This window comes from Oreochromis aureus, linkage group 23 (assembly GCF_013358895.1).
Source record: "Oreochromis aureus strain Israel breed Guangdong linkage group 23, ZZ_aureus, whole genome shotgun sequence".
NCBI lineage: Eukaryota > Metazoa > Chordata > Actinopteri > Cichliformes > Cichlidae > Oreochromis > Oreochromis aureus.
In genome coordinates, this window is record NC_052963.1 from 33,103,164 (window position 1) to 33,128,886 (window position 25,723).

A 25,723-nucleotide genomic window follows, 5' to 3' on the forward strand; every position below is an offset into this window, starting at 1 on the left:
AGGCAGTCAGAAGGGGCCTTTCTAGCTTGGTGTTACTGGAAATACATCTACATTTTCTCTTTAATCAGCTGTGACTAAAAAGGTGAGGTGGCACAGTTCCTGATGTGCACTTTCACTACAGACTGCTTCTACTGCTACGCCTCTTCATTGTTGTAAGGCTGCAGCCTGTAACCTCCACCCATCTCGCTTTTGTGCCTCTGCTTTTGCTCCTGTTCCCATGAGAGACCCGGCTATTGTAGCTCAGCCAGCACACTCATCTCTGGTTTGCCTTGCTTCCTCTTTCCATCAAAGGGTCATGCTTACTACATGTTCTACCCACCTTAAAGCTCCTCATCTTTATTTCATGACACATGTTTACACACCCCAGTTCTTCTGTGCAGCTCCATGTTTGAGTATTTGTTTGGCTGGAAGATGCTGCATATTTGAGGAAGACAGTCAAAAGACACGAAACTTTCATCAGGTCACCAATAGTTATAGACATGGTTGAAGACGTGTTGGTGTACATTGGCTGTGTTTTCTTGGTGTTGATGTTGAGGCTAACAGCCGAGCCAGTTCTGTTGGTTTAGTTGGTAACTCTTCTGGAACTGGCTGAGGAGAGAAGAGCAAAGTCTTTGATGAAGTCCAAGTGTGTGAATGTACTCCACTGCATATATTTTACACATATGTTGACTTTAAAATATGACTGATATAACACCAGCGGTTGCTGTGTTTTCCACCCTGAGTATTTGAGAATTAGAAGGTTTTCCTTACCTTTCATGTTATATGTTGGAAGTTTATAATAAATGCATCCAACGTTTCAAATGACTTCTTCTAGGAGAGGGTGTGGGTCCTTAATTAAAAAAAAAAAAAAAAAAACACGAACTTTCTAATAAAAATGACTTTTAAATTATATTTATTTAGTTTATGTAGCAGAAAAAAAATGCACAATGCAAAGACAGCTGCCACCGTAGTCCCTGTAATTACATTTCTGTAAATTTGTTTTTTCAAAATGTATTTTGTATTTTTCTTTGAACTTTGTCATTGTCACTTTGTAATTGAATTTTTGTTTTCAATTACAGACAGTTACTGCATATTTATTTAGTCTTTGGTTGCACCAGAAAAAAAGAGTTTGTATTTTCCATAAGCAATTTTTTTTAATGTCAACTGACAGTGTTAAGCTTTTTTTATTATTGTCTCTTTAAATTATATTTTATTTTATTTTATTGAAATATATTTTCATATGAAGTTTTTATTTATTTATTTATTTTTTTGAAATCACAATAAAATTAAGTCAATTAGATAAACACCTGTGCAAGCAACGTTTCCCATACATGAACGTTGAGCTTAGCTCTGTCGCCTCTGTGTGGCGAACTTTAGTAATTACACCCTGGTGTGTCTCAGGAATATTAAGGGGTTGTTACGTCATCGACAGGCGACGCGCGGCTAGGAGAGGGCAGCAGTAAGAATGGTAAGGAATCACGATGAAATTATGACTTTTCTGTAGAGTTTATAGCAGATACGTACGGCCGGAGAGAGCCTCTGACCCGAGCACACCTCGGTGTGTCTCTGTGACCTTAATTCTGTCAGCTTTAAAAGAAACCGGCCGCAACGCTAACCGTGCAGCTAACGTTAGCATGTGTTTCTGCTCCGCAGCTTTTTTACTCGTTTTTCAAGTCGCTGGTGGGGAAGGACGTCGTGGTGGAGCTCAAAAATGACCTGAGGTTAGTATTCGTGTTCAATTCGCTCACATAACCTGCCGTTTTCCGGCCTGTGTTGTTTGGTCGGCGATCGCTGTTTGGAGCTTTGTTGATAGACGCAGCAGCGCTCCCACAGTCACAATTTGAATATTAATTTTTATTAGTTTTCATTTCACTTCATTTCATTGCAGCAGTTTTTAATACTTCTCAGCTTTAGTTCCGTTTTATTGAATTCTGCAAGAATAATCCAACACAAACAGATGACTCTCAATCATACACATTATCAGAAAGTCAAGCCAACAACATTTCCTGTGTGTTTTACTCTGTGGTTGTTCAGTTTGTGAGGTTAGAGTTCCAGGTTAGTTCGTTATGTTATGCACTTCTGCAATCAGTCATCAGTGAAAGGCCTTAGACAGCGATCAGTGGGCTTTGGGTCTTCATTATGAGCTCAGCACTGAAATATTTATTACGTATTACTGTAGCTGTCACTGTTTAAATGGAACTAATCTGCATGAAACAGTTTTATTTCTTGTAACTGGTCACACTGATGACTGATGAAATGATTGTCGTGGTTGACTTCTTGCTGGAGATGTGGGTTTGTTTTTTTTTCCTCAATAAAATCTGAAGTGACTTCAATTGAAACTGGACTAAATGTAGCTTAAAGCAAGATTATGAATCCAGGTTGCAGCCTGTCAGGTCACAGCCGCATAATTACATTTGTTTTAAGATTAATTCAACTTTTATATGTCATAGACAGAGTAGATCAAACAAACTACAATAAGATTTTCTTTAAGTAAAACTGTTCCCGTCTCGGGGTTAAACTCTGGAGCAGGGTCTTGATGCTTGTCAGTAGTGACGGTTTTAAAATGTAACAACAGGTTTGTGCTAATGCCTGTCGTTTCCAGAACAGCTTCTAAAATATGTGCAAGTAACTGCAGATGTGGACAAAACATAGATGTATTAAAAATATTACATTTTGGTGATAATTCTTATTGTTTCACCACCCAGACCTGTGGAAATAAATGTTTAAATATCCATAAATTAATCAATAAGTGGCATGGAAATCCTGAGGTCAGAAAGAAAACCTCAGAAGTCGCGTTTGCTTTACCTGGGCACACCTGACCGTAAATTCCACCCAAATACTAATGAGCTGTTCCCAAGCCTCATAATCTAAAGATTAATTGAGCAATTTTGGTTTGTATTTGTGAACAGAGTCATGTTCATGAATGTGTGTTTCTCTCCTCAGCATCTGTGGAACGCTTCATTCTGTTGACCAGGTTGGAAATAATTCATTTGTTTTAAAACGGAAGCTGTTCAGCTTTTACATTTCTGCATGATTGCTCACTAAAATGCCGTTTTCACATCGCTTTCAGTACCTGAACATTAAGCTCACAGACATCAGCGTCACAGACCCGGAGAAATATCCACACATGGTAAGTTTTGCTTCTGGAGACTTTCCACATTTAATAAAGGGGAATAAAAGACTAAAGAAACAGATGAGGCTGTCGCTGCTAAACAGGTGTTTACAGTTTTACAATGTACAGAAAAAAGAGCTGTTGCAGTGTACTTACAAGGTTTAAGGTTCTGCTACAGAGGTCTGTACAACCAGTAAAAGAAACTAAATTCTCTGCTGCTGTATGTGAGAATGTAGAGATGTCGCCCTTCTACCTGATGAACCTTTTGATTAGATAAATATTCCAGCGGTGACAGTGCACGCAGGACTTCTGTTTTCCACACAGAATGATGCATGATAAATATTTAGGGGCTCAATTATCCCCCAAAAAAGACACACAGACAACAGCTCCTCCCGAGTTTATATACAGATATGTTTACATAAATATCTTTTACATTGATTGTTTTTCATATATTATAACGCATAAAGTTTTCAAGATTTCAGTCTTTGTTTTCATCTTGTATGTGAGCTCCATTTGCTGCTGCTCAGTTTTTATTGAGGTCAAGAGGAAAAAGAAAAGTTGGATATTTTTATAATACAACATCAAGAATATAACTATAAACTTTAGCTCCTTATTTAAAAGTTGCATAAAATCAGAAACGAGTTCAGTCATTAGGAAAGTCCTTGGATGTGCACTCCTTAAAGCTCACCAGCAGCTCCAGCACAGAGTGACGGCTGTCTGTCTTCACACTGACTGTTTTCATTTGCTGCAGCTGTCTGTGAAAAACTGCTTCATCCGTGGATCGGTGGTCCGTTACGTTCAGCTGCCGGCAGATGAAGTGGACACTCAGCTGCTGCAGGACGCTGCACGGAAAGAAGCCATGCAGCAGAAGCAGTGACGGGGCTGCGGGGCGGGGTGGGGGGTAAGGAGAACAATGAATGGGTAGTTCTGGTTTTGGGTTAAGTTTGTGCAGCCTCTCTTTGTCTCTGAAAATGTGTCTTTGACATTGGGGATCAGTCATTAGCAGTTTTTGTTTTTTTTAACCTCACAGACGGTTTGGACGTCGTCGTTTGATCCCTTTTTTTGGTTTTATATAGAAATAAACTAATCAGAGAGTCCAGAGAGGAAACCTGCTGTGATGTTCATGTTGATGATAACAGGCACACTTTGCTTATCAAGTTGTGGCTTTTTTTATGCCTCTTGGAAATAAACATTATTTTATTTATATTTTCATGACGTTTGTGATTTATTAATTTTTTTAGGATGATCTTGGTGACATGTTGGAGGATTTGGGGTTTGCTGTTGAAGAACTGTTTTTCTTTTCCAGTATTTTTGAGTACTGGAGTGTTCACGTCGGATTTTCAGGGCTGACGATCACATTTAAGCTGTGCTTAAAAACGGCAGCCAAAAAAGTTTAGACCAACTCAAAGCAGCACAATTTAAAGCTAAAATTTATTTTTGTTCAGCATTTTTAAGCATCTGTGGTCCAGGTCCTTCTTTAGGGCCTGAAGTTGTTAGACATGTCTGAACTGTTATACACATGTAAACAACCAGTGTTGTATCTCCATTTCACAGCCATAAGCTCCATTCATTAGTATTGAAATATGAGTGCAATAGAAAATACTTTTGACCCAGAAAGAATCACAGCTAGTAATCCATGTATCAAATGTAGGTAAAACATTAACTTATCTAACTTATGGTAATATGAACCTTGAAAATTTTACCCAGAATTTTTCAAAGTTTTTTCCAGTGAATAATCAAAGTGCTCAAACATCCAGGGTACCGGTGCTTGTTTCTGTTACTCCACGTCGCAGACATTAAACTGCTGCAGGCTGTGATCTGTCCTTCCAGCTACCGAGCTGACTGAAATGAGCCTGTTACATTTTACAGAAGAATACTTTAATGACTTTCACGCTGTGAGATGTTTAAATGTCATTAATGGTCATTTAAAAAAAAAAAATTTATGCAAAAGGAGTTAGCCCGTCTGACCTCCTTCATGCTGTTGCTGTTTTCTTCAGCATTTTGGGCATCAAGTTTCCTGCAGCAGTACGTCTGTTTCCGTCCGTCTGCTGTGTTTCACAGGAATATCACACTGTAGCGATTACAACTGGGAAATTACAATAAAATTAAAGCATATTCCCATGCAGCTTCCTCTGATCCTTGCTCCACCAACACCAATGGCCTAATTCCAGTAAAAAGTTGCAGGAGAGGTATACAGTACTAATGAATTCATGGCAGCAATTAACTTAAAAAGAAAAGACTAAAGCACAGAAACATGCAGCTACTCACTCACTTTCAGGGTTAAACAGTGAAAGTGTCAGGGGTAACAGAGTGCTTCAGTTATTGATAGCTTTTTTTTCCCCTTGGTTTTAAATGGAAAAATCTGGCTGAGCCGACCCTGATAATACACGGATATTTAGAAGAGTTCAAAAGCCAAAAACAAGGTTGAAATCATCTCTCCATTCTCTTATCCTTGTTAGAGTCTGTACCGTCCACTCTGGTTACAGCTACAATCGTTTGAAATGTTACATGAAAACTGAGTGAAAAACGACACGGTGAATACTTTTGATTTACAGCCGCCATCACCATCCAATTTCAGCCGGTGTTTCAGGAACACCAGTCAAATCTGTGTGCCCGTAGATCGAGGGACATTCCTCATGAACACAAAGTAAAAGAAAATAAAGGGCTCACTCTTGAGTTAATACATAGAAATCCAATACCTTTATTTTACATTCATACATCTATAACGTTGTACAATAATTTTAATGCAGTTTAAAAAAAAAAAAAAAAAAATCCAATCCGAAAACAAGTCCTGAAGATTTACAATGATGAGTCTGCACGTTCAAAGGTTGGTGACGAGCTTTTAAAAATATACACTCACACGCTCACACACAAACAGGGATCTCGGACAAGTGGCGTCCTTGAGTTGTACCTTAACAGAGCCGGGCTGAATGGAGAGGAATTCAGTCACCATAGAGAAAGGCACATTGAATACACAGTGTATCTACAAAAACGAAAAAACCTCGACATTTACACGACTTTTACCGTAGGATCTAGAACAATGAGCAAAACTGTAAACCTTCACTTATGAAAAACAAATCAACCAACAGAAGTCACACCTATACGAATACATTTGAAGCAAAATGTTTTTCTTGGTCGTTACAAAGCAGTACCTTGAAATGCATTTCAACACTTAGATTGGCTCTGCCCGCAGAGAGCAATCCCACGGATATAATTACACAATATGTCACAATATTTATGCAGTTGCCCACTTCGTGTACGCCAGAAACCGACACCGGTTAGAGAGTACCTCATGCACATCCTCAGACAGCAGCAGACATCTGATATGTTTTACACCAAATCCAATTTTTTATTTTTTAATTCCCCGCTCACGTGAATATGGCAACTTGACAACATGTACGTACATCTACATAAAAATCATGTATAGACAACTCTATACAGCCGCAAATCCCATTATCTTAAAATATATGTACCACCCGTCAAAATTTTCAATACTTTCAGAAAAGTAAGTTCTCTGATATAAAATACTGTTTTTTTTTTCAAAAAACTGATTGTTTACATTCCATCCTTCTCAACAAAATAAAGCTTTATATATACGTACCTTCAAAGCTTAAAAACACTCCCCACATACATATATATATTTATATCTATATAGAAACAATAAAGTGACTAAGATGCCATGTGGCTCTACGTTCACATGTAGTGGAAACCCGTTTAGAATGGCATACGCAGCCAATTTACATGTCTAATAAACACAGTGTGGCACTACAATTTTGGATGATTGTACAAGTTGGGGTTCATAAATGCCAAGGTCAAGATTGCCTTCTTAAAACCGCTTCCTTCATCTGGCTCAGCATGCTTTTGTCAAGTCAGTGGGCATGTCTGCTGTGGACATACGGTACTGGATCTTCGTGTTAGTGATGGCGCCATGCTTCTGTCGAAGATGCAGCCGTAGCTGGCTCTTGTGGCGGAAGTGCAAGTTGCATTTTTCACACTGAAAAAGAAAGCGCAGCGGCGTTATTTTCACTCGCTTTGGTTGGACTCGACTCAGGAGGTTTCTAACTTTAAAGTATCATTCTTACATGGTAGGGCTTTTCGCCTGTGTGTATGCGGAGGTGGCTCTTCAGCGTCTGCAGGTGACGGAAGCGGGTTCCACAGATCTCGCATGGGTATGGCTTCTCGCCCGTATGGATCAGCACATGAGCGCGCAGATGAGCAACCTGGAGAGAAAAAAAAAAAAAAAAAAAAAGTGGGAGTGAAACTTAAATTAAACTTTTCATACATCACATGTTTTATATCAGCACGTCTATGGGCGCTCCTGTCGAGCTAAATATGATTACAGCTGCCTATAATTACAGCTCAAATCCGAGCATTAGCACTATTAGCTGATAACACAATAGAGATGGAAAAATTTTTGTAAGACCAGCTTCAGTTTAAAAAAAATAAAAAAATAATGTAAGGGTGTAATTACCTGTACAAAACGAGCTCCACACGTCTCACATTTGTATGGCTTCTCTCCTGAGTGGATGCGAGTGTGAGTCTTGAGGTTAGCTGGTCTGTTGAACTGAGCACCACAGATATTACAGCGATACGGCTTCTCTCCTGAAAACAAGAAGCAGCACTTTAGGTTTCAGCAGCCTCTAAAGCCGATGAGTTAGATAAATGAGACTCGTGAATCGCTTTTACCTGTGTGGACAGTCTTGTGGCTGGCCAGGTTGCCCTTGTAGCGGAAAGCAGCCTGGCAGCGGTCGCACTTGTATGGCTTGTCGCTGTGTACTTGAAGCATGTGTTGTTTCAAAGCTTCGTCTTCAGCAAATTTGGAGTCGCATTCGTTACAGAAGAACGTGCCGTTTTCTGTTTAAGAGAAAAATCTGATGTTGACTTGTGCTCCGAAAGCGCGCAGAATCATTTTGGAGGTGAAAAGAAATCCCAAACTCACCACAGCTGGAGTCTGAATATTCTGAATGAAGCTCTGACATTTCCTCTGATAGACGGGACCTGGAGTTGTTGGGACAGACTTCCGAGTGCTGCGGGGACTGGGAGCCGCAGGACGAGCACGTGAGGCGGTTCAGGTAGTGTGGAGGGTGGCCATCGCCATTCCTCAGAGACCCCTCAAGCGCACTGCAGACACAAAATCGAAAACTAATCCAGTCAGACATTTCAAATCAGATTCTTCCAACATCTTCAATTTTATTACAAAAATAAACATCCTACAACTATCCTGCCTGATATTTACAAACACTGAATTTCACTTCATGCCTTTTTTTTTTAAAATAAGAAATCTGCCCAGTGTGTCATTTAAATCACCTCAACTATACATTTCCTTGTTTTGTTTAAAGCATGCAGATGTGTACGTGTCAAACGAAAACCCACCTGTTAATGATGTTGTTGAGACGACTAGCCTGGGGTACTGGTAGATCCTCGCTGTTGCTCTTGCTCGTCGTTTGTGGGTCGAGGTTCTCCGAGTCGCTGGGGTGGAGGTAGGGTTGCAGGGCGAGGCGTTGAGGTGAGTGAAGCCCAGGATCCCTTAACCCCACCTTGTCCTCCTTGGCGCTCTGATTCAGCACGATGAACTTGTACTTCTTCCAGTTGCGAGCTTTGGGGTCCTGCGTACCTTGTGGCGTTTGCGCTCCGGCGGCTTGGGAGAGGCTGGCGTTCTTGCTGCTGCTGGACTCTGTCGGGGAGTTGGGCTGGCAGTCTGATTTGAGGGGGCTCTGCGGGCTGCTCATGAGGCTCTTGCGTCCAGCGGAGATTCCCAGGGGATAGTGCTGATGGATGAGATCTTCCTCGGCCTGAGGAGCGTGCTCTTTGCCCAAGTCTTTCTGGTGCTCGAGGGACAACATGGGAAATGCACGCTTCCTTGTGGTGAAACCGACAGACTGGCTGACCCCCTCGTGGCTCTCTTTCCTCATCTCATCGTCTCTCCCTACCTCCCTGGAAGCATAGGTGGTGGAGTGAATGATGCCGGAGGAGTTGGTGCCAATGGCTCTGCTGTAGTCTGCCCTGATGCCACTGTCATGCGGAGGACAGTGCTTGTGGTGGATGCTGCTCTTCGAGAGGTCAGCAAAAGCATTTTTGGTATCGGCCAGCTTGCAGAGAGGGAAGGGGAATCCTGGCATGGGAAACTGCCCGTAGAGATGGTAGTTGCTGGGGGTGCTGACCCCGCTGAACATGTTTGAACCGTAGGGCCTCCCGTCCCTGAACGGAGCTACGCGGCTGTGCAAACTGTCAACAACATCATGAGCTCTGTAAGCGTGGACATCCTGAGGTAAAACCAAGGGACTGACCAGAAACTCGTCTCTAGGCAGCTTGGCAGTCGGATCACTGTGAAAAGAACGAGGATGCCGTAAACATGGAGGTGCTCTTAACCACTGATTTATTCTTATCTGCAATTTAAAAAACAACAACAAAACAAAACTGGCTTCCACCCACCTGGATTTGATGAATCTGTGGCAGGTGTCTACAACGTGGTCCATCTGCAAGTAGATAGCTGTATTCATGATAGCCATGATCAGACTCTCCTTTAGTGTGAGACGGGAGGTGTACATAAACTCTAGCAGGATGGCAAAGCCCTCTGGGTCCACCTTTGGGTCCAGACTGATTGCACTAAGGTTGCACTTGTGGGAGTCAGTGAAGATAGTGTAAAACAGCCCACTGCAGCAAAAAAAAGGAGCAGACATGCAAAGATCAGTCGCTTGTTCAAAAGAAATGGAACAGCAGAAAAGCAGATTTTAGTTTCACACACCTGCAAGCCATAAGAACGGTCTTGTGTGCACGAAACTGCTGTCTGTTGACCAGGATAGTGACATCTGTGAGGATGTCTCTACTGCGCAGCCGGTTCAGGTTGAGCAGAACATCACTTGCATGGCGTGTGAACTGTATGCAGCTGTCTGCTGCGCAAGCCATTTTGTCAAGTTCTGCAAAGAAAGAGCAAAAGCATAGATTATTTATTTTTAAAACTGGAATAAAGTTTAAATAAAATATTCTTGTATTTGGCTGCCGTGCCACAAAGAGTATGTGTGCTTCAAGTAGATGAACTGGGCTCAAGTTACTGACGATCCTCCGAAGGCAGCACGCACATCACCAGAAGGCGGCGCCATTTATTAAGTAAACACTGTCTAGACATTTAAATTTCTTCCTTTGGAGTCATTTCTCTCCCCCTCACTTTCTCTCTCTGAACCTCTGGTTAACAGCTCAATGCAACAAACTCCTTTACACACGTGAGCATTTTAAGAGCATCCAGGCCTCCAGACGATATAAATGTGCACGGTTTAAATACACTCCGCAGAAAGAGGAAAGTTCATGTTGGTCATTAAAACGTGCACATTTTTAAAACAAACACCTGCGCATTACGCATTAATGAGCTGTAAGATGGGCATTGTGGTCTCAGAGTTGGAGCTCTCCTTCAGCGCATTCGCAGCTGCACAAATAAAAGTGAATCGTTTCGACTAAGTTATTACTCTAAACTTTTTGTTGGCACACAAATAACCTCCAAATTTTAAATTCATCCGCAAGATGTCCTCACCATGACACTTTTTTTAAACTCACACCGGTGCAGCTGGGAGGGTTACACAAGTGAGAGTTTGACTTGTTTGCTGTGGTAAAACCGGTGAAGCCCCGCAGCGCAGCGCTGCGCAGCGCATGTCTTTAAGCGCATTTCTGGGTCAATTACTGCACGAGAGTAAAAAACTAACATTTAATTAACTGAAGGAAGAATCGGCTTCACGAGACGGCAGGGGACTCATAACCGGATATTTACTTCAGTGTAACTAGACACGTCCGAAAATAGAACCAGAACAGAATGCACCTTAAAGTGACTGATGGCCAATCATGAAGTACTTTATTCAGTACTTCCCCCCCTCCTCCTGTGAAACAGAAAACCTCCGAGGAGTATCACAGCTATTAAACTTCATTTCAATGACAGGACGCATTTGTATTTATTTTTAATCTAAAAATATCTATAGTTTTATTTTCATTTCTCGGGTCTCTCGTCTCAGACTGCGCGTAAATTACTGCACAACCGAAACTGCGCGCGTCTGGGTGAAAAGCTCTCAACTCGGCGTAGTTTGGTTATCATGCAGCGAGCTGTCACAGTGGAAACATGAGAGACAACTTGTAGCCTCTGCCGCGGAAAAAAACCACACACACACACACACACTCACTCACTGTGTCTCTCTCTCACACACACACACACACACACACACACCTTCCAACTCTAATATTTCCGCTCCAGTGTTACGGTAACAGCGGGGCTCGCTGTGAGCAGCTCTTTGCGCTCCATTAGAGCAAATTACGGAGGAAAAAAGAAAAACGCTGAGAACCTGCGGCTGCCACGCTGCCAGCAAAGTTCGTGTGACAGCGCAGCGAGCCCACTCAAAGTGAATCACAGGGCGAGAGCGATCGCAACCGCCTGGACACCTGATTTCACGCGAGCTCCGGGCGGCACACGCTCACCCAGCCCCGCCGTCGCTACAGCCTCCTGATAGGACGGGCTGTCAGCGCGAGCGTCGCGAGCCGGAGCTCAGCGGCGGCCGCCGCTCTCAGTCCCGCCGCCTCACTGCGAGCGCGCGACCGGGCTGAGAGCAGCAGCCGCTCGCGCTGTCACAGCCCCTCAAACAGCCCGACAAGCACACAAAGCACCGGCAGACATGTCAAAAACAGCAGCAACACATAACACATAACAACTTCGCGCCAAATTAAAGCATAAAAAAAATAATATGGAATTTAAAAAATCACCTGGTAGCGCTTTCCTAGAAACTTCTTGCATCACCACTTCTAAGAACCCCAGTTCTAAGAATCAGACGAGCACAATTCTCGGAATTTGAGCCCCGGACCGTACCACTCTCCCGGGGCAGGGGAGAGACGCCTCCCGACCTGCGAGTTAAAACAACCCGTTTCCAGAGCAGATATCTCACTGATTTTCACGCAAAGCGGCTCTCACGGCAAGAAAACTTAAACGCAGCGTTTAAACAAGCGCAAAAATGTGTATAATATTTTTAAAATATGTACATTTAGCAGCCACGTCCCCCGCCTTTTGGTTCGATCCGCAGTCACAGGACGTCGAGCAGGCGACGTCACCAGTTCCTTAAACCCGGCCCCCGAAATTCTCAGAACTAATTTATATTCCATGACTTAAGCAGCGCATCGTTTGGCTGCCCGTCGTCGCATTTAACACACAGACCCTACATGTACAGCACACAGACAGCCCTCTTAATTAGGCCCATGCGGACAGGCTCGCTCCTCTCCATGTCCACGGGTCTTTTTTCTTTTTGGTTTCCTGCAGGTTTGCTGTGACCACATAGACGGAGAATACAGCGAGTCACCACCGGGGGTTTGTTGCAAAAGGAAAGCTTCGATAGATTTATTATTCACAAGTACTGTAGGCAGCCTGTTGAGCAGTGTGGATGCCACTTGTTTTGTTTTTGGGGTGGTTTTTTTTTCTTCTTTCAGTTAATCAGATTTTTCACTCGGTAGGTTGAGAGTTTTTCTTGTGATATTCTCATGCGCGCGTAGCGGTTTCTTGCACTGCCTCTGCCTTTTGGCTTTTGCTGTAAAAGCAGGTGAATCTGAGCGGATTGTCGCTAAAACAGCTGCTAGTAATTGAGAGCTTCGGTAAATGAACTTTGAGATTGTGTAGGAAACTTGCAGAAAGCATGAGGTGAGCTGAGGAAGAAGACTGCACAGGAGTGAATGCATTTATATTTTTAATAACGTTTTAAATTATGTGAGGAGGTGAGATGTCAGGCTCATAGGTGGTGTGTTTTTGGCGCTATTATAATGTAATAGACGGGGAACTTGTACTCTGTTTCATGCTGCATGTACTTGTCCTTTTTTTCTGACTGGATTACTGGGATTAATTGGGAAGGGGAGGATGCCTGTCAGGTGATGTGCACACTTTAAATGCAAAGTGAAAGATTCCTGGAAAATTAATTAAATGCATTGCTGTGATTTTCTTCCCCCCACTCTACTTTTTAAAAAAAAAAAATTTAAGGCATGTGTACTCCCTGTTGCATCATTTCGTAGAGTTGGGCAAGAATAAACTCCTCAGCCTAGTGGAAGTGTGTTTTACTTGGTGCTTTCCTCATCTGAAACCAGCAGCAGCAGCAGCAGCACTTGGGCTTCTGCGTGAAACTAGAACCAAGTGTATAGATTTGTTACATCCCTACATCGAGGGGAGAAGTGGTGTGAATTTGTGCGCTTATTACTCGCTAATAGTTGGCTTCTTGGTCTCGTTTAGGGGATGCCAATAACTGAAAAGTACTATTCATTTCATGAGTTTGTGGGCTAGCATTTACTGTCAGTGACTCACCCTGGAAACTTTGCTTGTGGTGATTCCAAACCACGGATTCCCCGTCTTTTCTCATCCCGTTCACTCCTTGGCACAGAAGGAGCATTTGCTGAGCTGGAGAATATAACACAAAATAACAGTAATTATTGGAATTATTAGGTCGAATGAATAATAGACTTATGTCTCCTCGAAAGAAGAGACACAAGTCTCCAAGTAATTCACATTTGTGGTTTCTCTTGTGTTTTATGAGATATGTAGTGGGTAGCACTGATTAAATATTCAAATAATGCGTCTGATGTGCATTTACTGTAAATATTAAAGGGCAAAGAGTGACTGAAGATGTATTTTAGTGGAACATACAGCTGTGTTATGTGGATTTGTATTTTATTTTATAAAGCTATCCGCACAGTCAGTACCTTTCTCCTTCTTTCTAGCTTTAGATAAAGTCTTTGTAGTCTATCTTTTACATTTTTGTAATTTAATGCATTTATATAAAATTCATAGTTTTTTTTACACGTTTTTTCTAATTGTCCACAGGTCACATTTTTCTGAGAGAAAATAGTTTCAAAATATCTGACACCACAGATTGCTTTTTCACAGCCCTTTACCTCTGAATTCAGCGAACAACAAACTGCGTTTCCTTTTCTTTTCCTTCTTTCTTTTTTTTTATTAACCCTTTGCATGGCGACACACTCTGTAACCATCATTTCCCCGTGGATTGCCCGAGCATCCGCCCATCTGGATCCGGCATCCCACTAAAAACACTCCAGGTGTTCACAAACCATTGGGGAGAGGGGGGGGGAAAGTCTCCAAAATAATTAAGACGCGCGCTTTTACAGCAATCTCCGATTCAGCATTGCCAAATAAAGACTATGTTGAGCTCCAAACAAAGAGCAGCGTCAACTTTATTTCAATCCACTTGGGGGATGTTTAAGGCGCTCCAGCACAGTTATGCATAATGCACGGCCATAAACCATCCAGGAGTTCGGAGAGAGATGTGTAATTTACCAAGGCCCCATGCTGTGCCCGGCTATAGAAGGAAGAGATAATTACTGCAAATCCTTGGCAAACTTTTACTCAACCAGTTCCTAGCAAAAATAAATGACCCACTTACAGAGGACAGAGAGACAGTGCTGAGTGGCTGATCAATATGCCCCCGTCTGAACTGATAGAGAGTGTATTATCGCGTTATGAACAGTTTATCGGTTAATCCTTGATCTTCTTTCAGGCTGTACAATTAAACAAGCCTTCGTGACGTCTGGGTCTCGGCTCCTTTGTCTGAGCACCACGCCGTTCAGAGACAATATAAACAGGCTGTGACAGTGATTCAAGTCTGACCGACCGGTAACAGCTGCACATTTAAAAAAAAAATCTTGTACACTTCTGACACAATGTGAAACGTCTCTAAGCCGTATCATTGCCTATACTTGGAGCATGATAGGTCATTGAATAGAAATGCCCACTGACAAAAGCCTGAGGCCCGGAGGTTGCCTCACTTTTTTTTTCATAAACTGCACACTTTTGTCTCGTTTCACAGCAAATTTCTGCCAACTTCAGTGTTCATTGTCAGCAAAGATGTGAGTGTGGAGTTTTGTTCTGAGAGGCATGATGCAACCGCACTGTAACACCAAACAGATAATGCTGTTAGCTACAGAGGTCTTTTTAGTTCCTTTCTTTAAAAGAATTTCTTTTTATATTGTTGAGTTTCACTTTTTTAACTCCATGCATCCCAGAAGCATTTTTTTTTCTTTCTGCGTTTGTCCACAACTAAGTTTCTCTTTGTAAAACACAATCACTACTGCAGGTCTGAATTGTGGCACGACTGCAGTGTGGCAGTGAAAAAGGTTTGTTTTCCACATCTTATTGTATGCATTTGTATGTTTTCCTTGATCCTCCGTTTGATGAGGTGATTGTAAACACACCGTACTGCATGCATGATTTACAGCAACATGAGGTGTAATAAATAAATTCACTTCAAAAGACTTCCTGTGCAGGTAACGATGAGCTCATGTTGCTCAGAATCTTGCCTTTTGCTTTTTTAATTAACAGACGAGTCATATTGTGACGTGAAATCATGTCTGTTTGCAACAATACTGCCGCGTGTGTCTGCACTCACACGTTTGAGTTTGAACGTTGGTTTTCGTGCCCCTTGACAAGGTTAAACACACGCACGCGCGCACACACACACAGGAAGATTACCAGCAGCTCAGAATCACAGAGATAAAGAGCTTGCAGACGTTCACATTTATCTAAAAGGAGAACAATGATTATATGTTCATAACAAAAATGACCATTGACCATTTTTGCAAATGCATTTTATTCAAAGGGTGCTTTCCTAAATTGTCATCAGTGTATTTTTACACTGTTCAATAGCATAGGTCCTGAAAAGCTTTGAGAAAGATTTTTTTTATCATGTTATTTCCAAAACAAAAATATCATCCCACTTGCAAGAAAAGTAAGTTTTGGAGCAAGTTTCTTCAGTGCGCCTATGCGGATAACCTTGAGTTCACTAGTTTGCCTGTGCAAGCTACATGCTAAGGTTATAGTCAGAGCAGAGGCGGGATGGTAGGCTAGAATTCCAATTTAGTCATATCAAAGCATGTAGATTCAGGACTTTCTCAAGGCCGGCCGAGAGGAGTCAGGAATGCAGTCTGCAGAGTCGAACTTGTTGGAATTTTCCACACATACCGAAAACAGTCTCCTGCCAGTGTGCCATCTGCTGGTTGATGGGTCAGTTTCTTCCACGGAACATGAGAATAAATAGTGGAAGCATGCGGCAATCTCTACCATCTTCACATATCTTCACAATCTGAGGGCTTGCATTTTCTTTCACACGCCCAGGGCTGCAAAGCGTTCGAGTTCTATGTGCACACGAGGAGTTGTTAAATTTGGAAACAACTTTTGCAGACATTACTTTTCAAAGCCTTGTTATGCATCTCCATGTGGATTCAGTTTTGTATTTTAATAGAGGTATCCGCATTCTGACAGGCAGCTTTAGCGCAAGGATTCAAATGGTAAACAAGTGGGTCTTATTTCTTTGCACCACCCTCCGTAATGATCCAATAAGAACCATCTCTCTGAATCAACCCCCCTTTCCTGCTCTACTGTCACAACACCTATTAGTTAGCATCAAGCTGTAGATCTTGGTATGCTGGAAGTGCACTGGAAATTTTTCAAGGCTCCTTTCTCATATCCCAGCATTTTTGTTTTGTCTGTGTGTTCTGGCATGTGCACCGGATTCATAACCACTGTACTCCCAAACGGATAGATAAAAAGATCAGCTTTTTGAATGCAAACTGACCTAAACACTGACAAAATGAACAGAAAATCTTCCTGTTAAATAATGACACAACATTTGGCTGCTTCTAAGATGTTATCTACTCCATTTTAGGCTTTCTGTTATTTCAATGTTCCCACTATAATCTCAATAGAGTTCTTACTAGAAAAAATGATTTGCTGTGCCATACAATATTGTTTTGATCACATTATATTATTATTTTAATGGGCCTGTTATATTTTCAATTGAGTCTTACTGTAAGAAAATTACAGCTATTTGCTCCCTAGAATATGAATCTTGTGGTATCGTAATCTGTCATTTTTATATTTCTATTATTATCTTCACAAATGGTTTCTTTCAATAGAAAAAAGACGGTAATTTGCTGTGTAAAAATGCGAGCTTTACAGTGCTGCTAGTTGTTGGGTTGCTGCTAAACTCATTTCAATGTTCCAATAAAATCACTATAATTTCTTACTGTAAATTCATGGTTATTTATTATGTACAGTATAATAATGTCAGTTGTTTGGTTGCCATTATACAATTATTTTAATGCTTATTTAAGGTATGGTAATTTGCTGTATATAACAGAAGCGTTACAGTGTAATAGTGTTAGTTAATTGGTTGTTATTTTTTGTTCCTGTTCCGATCTTAATAAACTATTTTTATTTGAACACCTTTTTGGTAATCTGCTGTAAAGAATATAAGTTTTATAGTTAGTCGAGCTCATGCGAGTCTCACCAGAGAAGAAATGCTGAATTCTAACATAAAAATCTGCACATGCACATAGGTTAATGTTTTCCCCTCAAAGGCATCAAAATGCACAGAATTCCACTGTTTTACAGCAATTTAGTTAATTCCACATTAAAATTTAATGTTGCATGGATGAAAAGTAACTTAAGTTTATCTGAGTGGGATGCGGTGGGTAGGGAAGCACTGCTGTGCTGTGTCTCTGGAAAACACCTGCTTCTGCAGTTCAGCATATTAATTTCACACTGTGATTGGACGTAATTGAGACATTGTTCAGCTCTTTGGTGACACAGTGAGAAAACACAAACACGCTGTCTCAGCTAATGGCAACAGTGATTTCAGTGTCTCATGTTAAAAGCGATGCACTGTAAACAGACCTTTGTGAAAATGCTGAGCGCGCAGGTTCAAAACGATTAATTCCAAGCTTGCCGTTCTCAGTGTTTAGGCAACAGAGGTAACATTTGGAGTGTATTTCCACTGTGCTGGTGGAATCTTCCCCTGTCAACAGGTTTGCGGGGATGTAAACGGTCCAGGCTCAAAGCTGCTAAACCAGTTTGAATTCTTGTGAATGTTCTGAATGTTCACTCCCACTGCACAGCGACGCTAAAGCGTTTGTCAAGTAAAAGTAAAACTGAAGGGGAACACTCAGTGGGAGCACTGCTGCAAACATGAGTTTGTAGAAATTCACTCCACACAGATGCAGTCACAGCAGTGTGTTTTGTTAGCAGGGACTGAGCTCTCACGTCGCCCCCCACTCCTCCCCCATTTAACTGTTGCAGCTCTGCCTTTGCTGGTTTTTCCTCTCTCTTGCCCTCACACTCCATCATGCTGTGGCCCAATTTTGATTTTCACCATATCAAATTCTCACATGTTGCACTGCTTCCACTGCCAGGTCAAAGTAGCCGCCTGTATCCAGTGCCAACTGCTGATACTGGTCTACAGGGCTGGCTAAATGGGAATTAAACACACCTAGCTCTAGGCCACAGTTCAACAAGAACTACGTACAAAGCAGCAACAGTGCACTCAACACATCCAGCACTTCAGCTCCCTGTCTCTGCTGCTTCTGTGCTAGAAAACTCCTAAAATATAAATGCAGTCCTGGGTAAAATTCTTGTTAGACTAATATACATTTTTAACTACCTCAAATCCACATATGGGAAGTCACTGCAGTTCCAAATATAAAACGCCTTTCGGTACAAACACAGGAGCTCTGACATGAGCCCTCATGTTTTGGTCGAGATTCCACATCCGCATCCATTGTTGCCAGCCTCTATTTGTATACAGCTGTATTTTTACGTCAGCTTTTTTGTGCTATCCTCCAGTCGAGCAGTAAATGGATTTAAATCCAATGTGGAAACGTGGGATGAAAGCAATCCCACCAAGCCCCAGAAGTCAGAAAACTCTGGGTGCTGACGTGGATTCAAGTGGAAGATAATTCCAGCGTTTAATGTAAATAAAATATCAAGGAAAATATCGTGCATAATTTATTAATGCACATTTACATTTCAAATGTTAATATGCAAACAAAGAAAGTGCCACGACTTTCCTTTTTTCCAAGCAAAGCTTAAAAAAATACGTGCAAGTTTTCTCAAAATGTGTTTCATTTTCTCACAACACTGACTGCCTCATCAGCACCCACACCCAGTTAATATATAAAACCAGACAGCTCTTTGTTCTGAATGATTAAAAAAGAAAAAAAAAAGAAAAGAAAAACTCCCACGGATTATTTTTGCTGGGAAAAAAAAAAAATCAGCTCCTATAAGCGTCACACCTCATTAACCATTTGACCGAGTTTAAAATAAAGGCTCGCTTTTTTTTGGCAGTGAATGCATTTTTGATTCAAAGTTAGTAACATATACCGCATCCCTTTGTGCCTTCATTAAAAGCATCTCCACAGCCCAGGAAATGCCAGGTGGAAGTTCATATTGTGACAGATCCTGCGCTCGACACATTCTCATAATTGTTATCTGCTCTACATCACGCGCACAGCTACCTTTGATATCTGCTGCACTCTCAGAGATGCTGTGCTCTGCATGCACGGGACCACAAACAGTTCTTAGTACACATCACCACATAACAGAAAATTAAAAGACCAAGTTTTCCAACCAAAGTGTGGATTGCAGCGAACACTAACGTTCTTTTAACTGTAAAACAAAACATTACACCCAAAGAGTTTAGCCTTTGCAGAACATAGATTTATCTAAACCACTCACCTTTGTGTTGTTTTGTGTCCTTTGTGCACTCACGAGAAGATCTTTTGGAGTGTACACTTGGCATGAAAATCAAAAGTGAATCAAAAAGCTCCCTGAAATTGCTCATATCGTATCTTTGCTTGCGCTAAATGTCTATTTTACATGTTTTTACATATTGCAGATAAAAGCTGTGAGGGCATTATTTATTGGAGTCGGTACTTCCATTTGCTTATCAGATGTCAGTTGTTTTATCATGACCTGCACTCACTGTATGTCCTTTTTTGTTACTTTGCATGGTTGTTCATGTTGTGGCTGCGCAGACAATTCAGCAGTATATTGATTTGATCTCAGAGATTAACTGACTGACATGAAAGATATATGGAAATTTATCAATACAGGTGTTAGCAAGCAGTTTCTGGCCTTCCTGTCAAAGTGTTTGGCTGTCTGCCATCCTGCTGAGGTGTGATGTTCTTACTTTGACTTATGAATGACAAAAAAAAGGGAAATACTTTCAATCAGGTTAGCCTGTCCTACCTCAGAAGCCAAATTAAATACAATTAGAAGGTCCAACAAAGGAATTTAGTTTATAATAATAACTTAGCAAAATGCTAAAATGCTATTTTATATGCTTGTAATGTTATTTCTTAACCTGTTGGAATATCTTTGTCTCTTGTATGATGGACAAAAGTAAATTAGCATTCAACAGATTCAGAAATTTCAAATACATTTCAATTAATTAAACGTTTGCTGATAATTTCTTCCCTTTTCAGCAAAGCTACAATCGTCATTCATTAACCAGCAGCAGCCCCCAATTTTTTCCATTTTTTACTCACCTTTTTTCTGCTGGAAGGAGTGAGGCATGATGGGATGTGTAGTGGGAATCGGGTGGCGGCGCTGATTTTTGAACTGCACGCTCAGTTAAGGAAGCGGAAGCGCCTCTGCTGTAGCTTTAAGAATTGTTTTCACCAGAGTTTTATTTGTCTGGCAAGTAGCTGGATGATCCGGGATGCTGAGGCAGACCGGTGCTCAAGCCTCGCTCCTGAGTCGCAAGCAGCCAAAGCTTGAAGGGATGAAGCTGGAAAAGGGCACGAAAGCGGTGAGTTGTCGGTGATGGAGAAGCTCTGGTGAAGCCTCGTGTCTGTCGTTGTGGAGCAGGACGGGAACGCTTCTGGAAAGGCAGGCACGGCAGCGGGGCTGAAGTGAGTCAAATCGACTGAGCACGCTTCACGTTAGTGAAACGGTCCACAGGGCATCTCTCTGGCTCTCTGAGCTGATAGGCCGCCTGCACTCTAGCGTTCATTGATTGTAGCACTCACAGTCGCTCCACTTTTCCACGAATGCTAAAACCGTGGGGCAGGCTCAGTTTTGAAAAAAAAAAAAAAAGAGAGAGAGAGAGAGATTAACAGCCTGTAAAATAATCCCAGTTTTTCTATATATAATTCATTTGAATGAAGAGTCTTAAATCCCATTAAGCCATAGCAGCACAAACCATAGACTAGCAGTGCCTTTAACATGGAGGAACTCGGGCCATCTGCCAGATCAGTTTTTCATATAGGGCAATGACACATTGTTTTATAAACAGAGCTTTTATACAACAAACATTTCAGTGTCCCGAGCATTAATCTACCTAAGCTTATCTCAATCCATGGAACTAGATATTGCTCTTTATAACTTGTCTACTGGAGGGGGTGTTATTACATCACACCAGCTGTCACTCCAACATGGCACGCCCAACAGGAAGGTCAGCAATGTTTCAGCAGGAGAGAAAATTAGGGAGCAACGTCCTGACAAGAGTAAAAAAACCCGATATTCATCCTAAACTGGTTTTTTGTTTGTTTGTTTGTTTTTTTTGTCATAAGGTACTAGCAACGAATGTACCTGCATCTCATTAAAATGTAATCATTTGATGGCAAAAGCACAACACGACTGGGGCTTGATGAGGCACTTGTGAGCACGAGAATCCATACTGTTAAAAGCATTTTGCCAAATGCATGTGCATCAGTTCTAATCGTACTTGACACCTGATGTTGAACTCAGATTAAATGAATACACATGCTGTCTGTGCAGATAAGCTCACCTCAACGGGTAAGAACTCCCAAAGCTCTTACCATTACCAGCATTACATGCTGCACAGCTTTACGATGTCAGCTGCAGGCAGTGTGTTGGATATAAATGCTATCATCTTTATGGAAAGGCGTCACGTGGCTACATCACAATGTGCACTTCTATGAGCAGAAGAAACTAAATATCAGAGAAAAAGCAAAAGATATAGTGTATTGGGCGTTTGACAGATCTATCCACGTTCAGTACGTTCATCGCAGCCACGGGATAATCCACCAGATGAGTGGACTAATATTCAGCCAATCCTGCTAAAGCCAAATTAGTCCAACACATTTCCATCATATTTCAGAATAAAGCAGCCCTAACAATCTGAGCTCTTGGGATACTGATGGCAAATGACCGGTGAGCCCTGCAGATCCCTGTGATCCAGGGATAAACTTCCCATGAAGAAGCCTAAGCCTCTTAAGTGATACACAAATGAAAGCCAACAACAGGTCACACCGCCTCAGAGGAAAACTTTGATTACTGTACTGTCCTCTTCCTGTCACCGGCAGCCCCAGTGAGGCGCAGAGAACCTGGGCGGCATCGAAGGAACAAAACAATAAAACGACATCAAGACTAACTAAGGTCCAAGTGGTCACCCCCCCTCTTCTTCCACTCTGAGGCTTATAAGAGGATGGCTTCTGTTGAGCAGTGTATGAGTGACCTTAATCATAGGGGATATTTGGGTTTTATTTGGCAGCGATGCAACGCATGCGGTCATCACTGCGTTCGACTGGCAGGCATAAAAAATGAGAGGGGGGCAAGGTCGGTTTGCAAAGTGTAATCCATATCATCCCGTTACAGAGGCTGCACATGCCGGCCGCCCCGGGCCAAACAGCATCAAACACATTTTGATGCTGATAATGATGTCGGATTATGCTGTCATCTGATGTAATTTCGGCCTGCATCAAATTAACAAAAGAGGGATCAACCGACTTCTTTAAAAGAGGCCTTTTTATGTTGTTGTTGCAACCTTCTAGATGCAAACTTGATTTCATTTCATGTTTATTTTTATCCAGGCAAACTTATACATAACATATTTCTAGCTTGGCCTTTCCCTTGGAAACATAAGATCATCCTCGCTCGCCACAGCATGCCTCGCAGTGATTCTTATCAACACTCTATATGAAATATTTGACCCTGCTCTGTCTGCAGAAAAAATTTACACCTGCTTTATTTTCCAAGAAAAACTATTTAATTAAAACCCTTAGTACTCTGAGAAGAGCAGCTTGAATTTGTAGATAATTACCAAGCCTATCTATCAAGTGTGTCACTGTCATATTAATCGTTTTTAACACTTAACGATCTGAAATGTCTGATCTCCCATAAACGGTCCCCAGCGTTGCACCGGTGCAGTTTCCTGGAGCTGTTCCAGGATGTTTGCGTTTCAGATAACCTTTCTAAAGGGAGTCGACTGCAGGTAATTATCACATAAGAGAAGGAAAATACCTGCTTGTCATTTTCTCTTACCTGCTATCACGTTTTTCACATCTGAAATCTAGCTCCAGTAGCAAGCAGCCTTTGTTGTGCCGACATGGAGCTTCCATCGCATCCATGGCTGTCGCTATCAGCTGTAATAAAGGTCACAAGAGCCAAATCTGGTGCTTTGCATTAGCTGGCATTTATGGAGTGAAGAGAAAATACAGTGAAAGACCCAGGCAACATGTGGCAGATGATCTGAAGTGACAGTCTGGGATTGTCTTTCTTCATGTAAACACACTTAAAAACAGATGTAATCACACTGTGATCTTCAGTATCAGGGATACAATTTGAGGGATTACCCCTCAATAGCCAAGACTGAGGTATAATTTGTTAGCAGAAACCAAGTCCCATCCCTCAGGAAGCATATTAAAGTCATCTGGATAGCTGCTGTATTTATTTTGGGCATTTTCAGTTCAAACTGAAAATCATAATAATAGTTTTAAAGCCAACAAGGAAAAGCTCCTTCTGTCCTTCCACCTCAGCTACTCTGCAGTTGAAGTGCAGCCCATAGGTAAAGTGTGGAACATCTATAATGTGTATCATTATTGTGGTTTGGGCGGGAAGGGGGTCATACATGTGCATTTTGTGAAGGAAATCCCTATTTGATTTGTTAGAATCGCTAAAACTGAAAAGTGGCCACAATATTAAAAAGTAACACGGCCATAACTGTTATTCCAGAAACAAAATTAAAGAAGACATAACTGTAATGTTACCTTGTTACATTAGTTTTATTCTAATTTGTGTAGTTTTTTTTTGAAGATCAAAGTCACCATATTTAAAAAAAAATAAGCTAGCGCTAACTAGCTAGCATCATTAGCAAGCTGCATTCCTGAACTTTACAGGTGCATGGCACAGACACTGATGCTACAAACTAACACACTGATAAAACAGTAGAATTTCACTCACCAAAACTGAAGCACAAATCTCTTACAGGGTCTGTGCTGCACAGCAGCCACATAATTTGTCACATAACTGAATAAAAATGCTTCACAAGGCTAAAAGACCAGAAGGCCAAATTTCAGGTTCATTGCTCTTGTTGTTTGGAATCAGAAAGCATAAAACAAACCTTATAAAGTCAAGCCTTTTATGCTAATTGCTATTGTTTAACTGAAATACTGTGCTGTTGATTAGTTTGAATACTTGGTTCATCCTTGTGTGATAGCCAGGCGTTACTGGGCAAGTGGGGGAACCCTTGGATCTGTTGATGCTGCGCAGCAGGGGAAACTGAATCGCCTCAAAATAATTTCTAAAACTTATTTTTTTGCTGTGAACTGCAGTGGAATTATTTTCTTTGTGCACAGCAGAGCTGGGTTGCTGATGCTGCAGCACTAACGGTTTGCTGCTCTCTGTGGATTTAACCCACTGCATTTTACAATATATGTACAGCTGTTACATGACCTATCATGGCTGCTGTCCAACCCCTATACTACAAATGTGGAATAAGGCCAGTGATACTAAAGAGCATCATCAGATTAATTCAAACTGCTGCCCCTGACTTAGCTTACCATGGACATCACAGCTCACCCTCCTCATACTGCACTCTTTAACTGTCCAGGACTCTCACACGGCCAAAATGATTAACATTTAACTTATTATAAAAGAAATTAACCAGGTAACACCAACACTTTATTATCTACATATTCATTACCTGATTTTATTTATTTATCAAATTCAAGCCAATCAGATGCCAACACCTGCTCCTTCTGGCCAGCTTTATCTTTTTAAACTTAACATTTTAAGTACTTTGTTTCTCACAAATTTCATTTTTTGTCTTTTATCCACCATGATTTTGTATCCTATCAGATTTTCTATTCTTTTACTGTAGACAAACAGTGTATGAATGATTAATGAGACTGTTGCAGTGAGGAAAATATGAAGCTTTGCAGGGTTTCTGAGTGAACACGATGACGTGTTGTAAGAATACTTTGGTGTATTAAATCCAGCTTTGTCCTGCTTTTAAGGTAAGTGATTACGATCTTTAAGCAGGCCTGAATGTTCACTTCACCTATCCTTTATTGTTGTTTTGTGTGGATGTTCTGTTGTTTTTGCAGGCAGGGTGCCACATGACACAATGCCCTCAGATTTTAGGAATGTCCCAGTTACATTCCTACAAGTTTGGAGTTTCACAGCACAAAAACATCAGCATCGTTTGTGGGCCGAACATGTTGGATCATCGTTATTACATCTGAGACAATAAGGCATTCCGATCTTTGCAAACTGAGCAGCAAAACAAACCTCCAGCTGCTGAATTCAAAAACTTGGAGCTGCACAGGATGAACGTATTCGGAGTTGTTTTTGGAACAAGCGTTCGTCTCACTCGTCCGGCCTGTGCGACTTTCTCCTCCGTTTGCTTTTCTTTTCTCTGTGTATTTAGATGTTCATTATATACACATGACACCTCCGCACCTGACAGCCTGGGCTCCAAACACGCTGGCATGTTGGATGTTGTAACTTTATGCAAAAACAAAAGACTCATTCTTCCTCTTGCAAATTAAAAGCTGTTCATCGGCATAAAGAAAAAAAGTTCCTCCTGTTCAGTCAAG

The 25,723-nt window shown here is 41.5% G+C and overlaps 2 protein-coding genes across 3 annotated transcripts; one reads left to right on the plus strand and one right to left on the minus strand.

Annotated features, from left to right (window-relative positions):
* The first annotated feature begins 1,305 nt into the window (after positions 1-1,305).
* Positions 1,306-4,303, plus strand: smx5. Its single transcript, XM_031730523.2, has 5 exons — positions 1,306-1,447; positions 1,633-1,700; positions 2,923-2,953; positions 3,050-3,109; positions 3,843-4,303. Exons 1-5 carry the CDS (start codon positions 1,445-1,447, stop codon positions 3,966-3,968), a joined length of 288 nt encoding a protein of 95 aa, XP_031586383.1. The 5' UTR covers positions 1,306-1,444; the 3' UTR covers positions 3,969-4,303.
* A 1,469-nt stretch (positions 4,304-5,772) lies between these two features.
* bcl6aa (BCL6A transcription repressor a) lies at positions 5,773-24,195 on the minus strand. Of its 2 annotated transcripts, XM_039607473.1 has the most exons (12): positions 24,087-24,195; positions 23,169-23,269; positions 20,429-20,953; positions 13,401-13,493; positions 9,837-10,008; positions 9,524-9,745; positions 8,465-9,415; positions 8,031-8,212; positions 7,778-7,945; positions 7,563-7,693; positions 7,174-7,311; positions 5,773-7,085 (listed from the first exon to the last, which is right to left on the minus strand). In XM_039607473.1, the coding sequence occupies exons 3-12, from the start codon at positions 20,454-20,456 to the stop codon at positions 6,942-6,944; spliced, it is 2,229 nt and encodes a 742-aa protein (XP_039463407.1). In that variant the 5' UTR covers positions 20,457-20,953; positions 23,169-23,269; positions 24,087-24,195; the 3' UTR covers positions 5,773-6,941. The 2 variants fall into 2 exon arrangements, with proteins under 2 accessions (XP_039463407.1, XP_031586384.1); XM_031730524.2 differs by lacking the exons at positions 13,401-13,493; positions 20,429-20,953; positions 23,169-23,269; positions 24,087-24,195 and adding an exon at positions 11,828-11,888.
* Between the last annotated feature and the right edge of the window lie 1,528 nt (positions 24,196-25,723).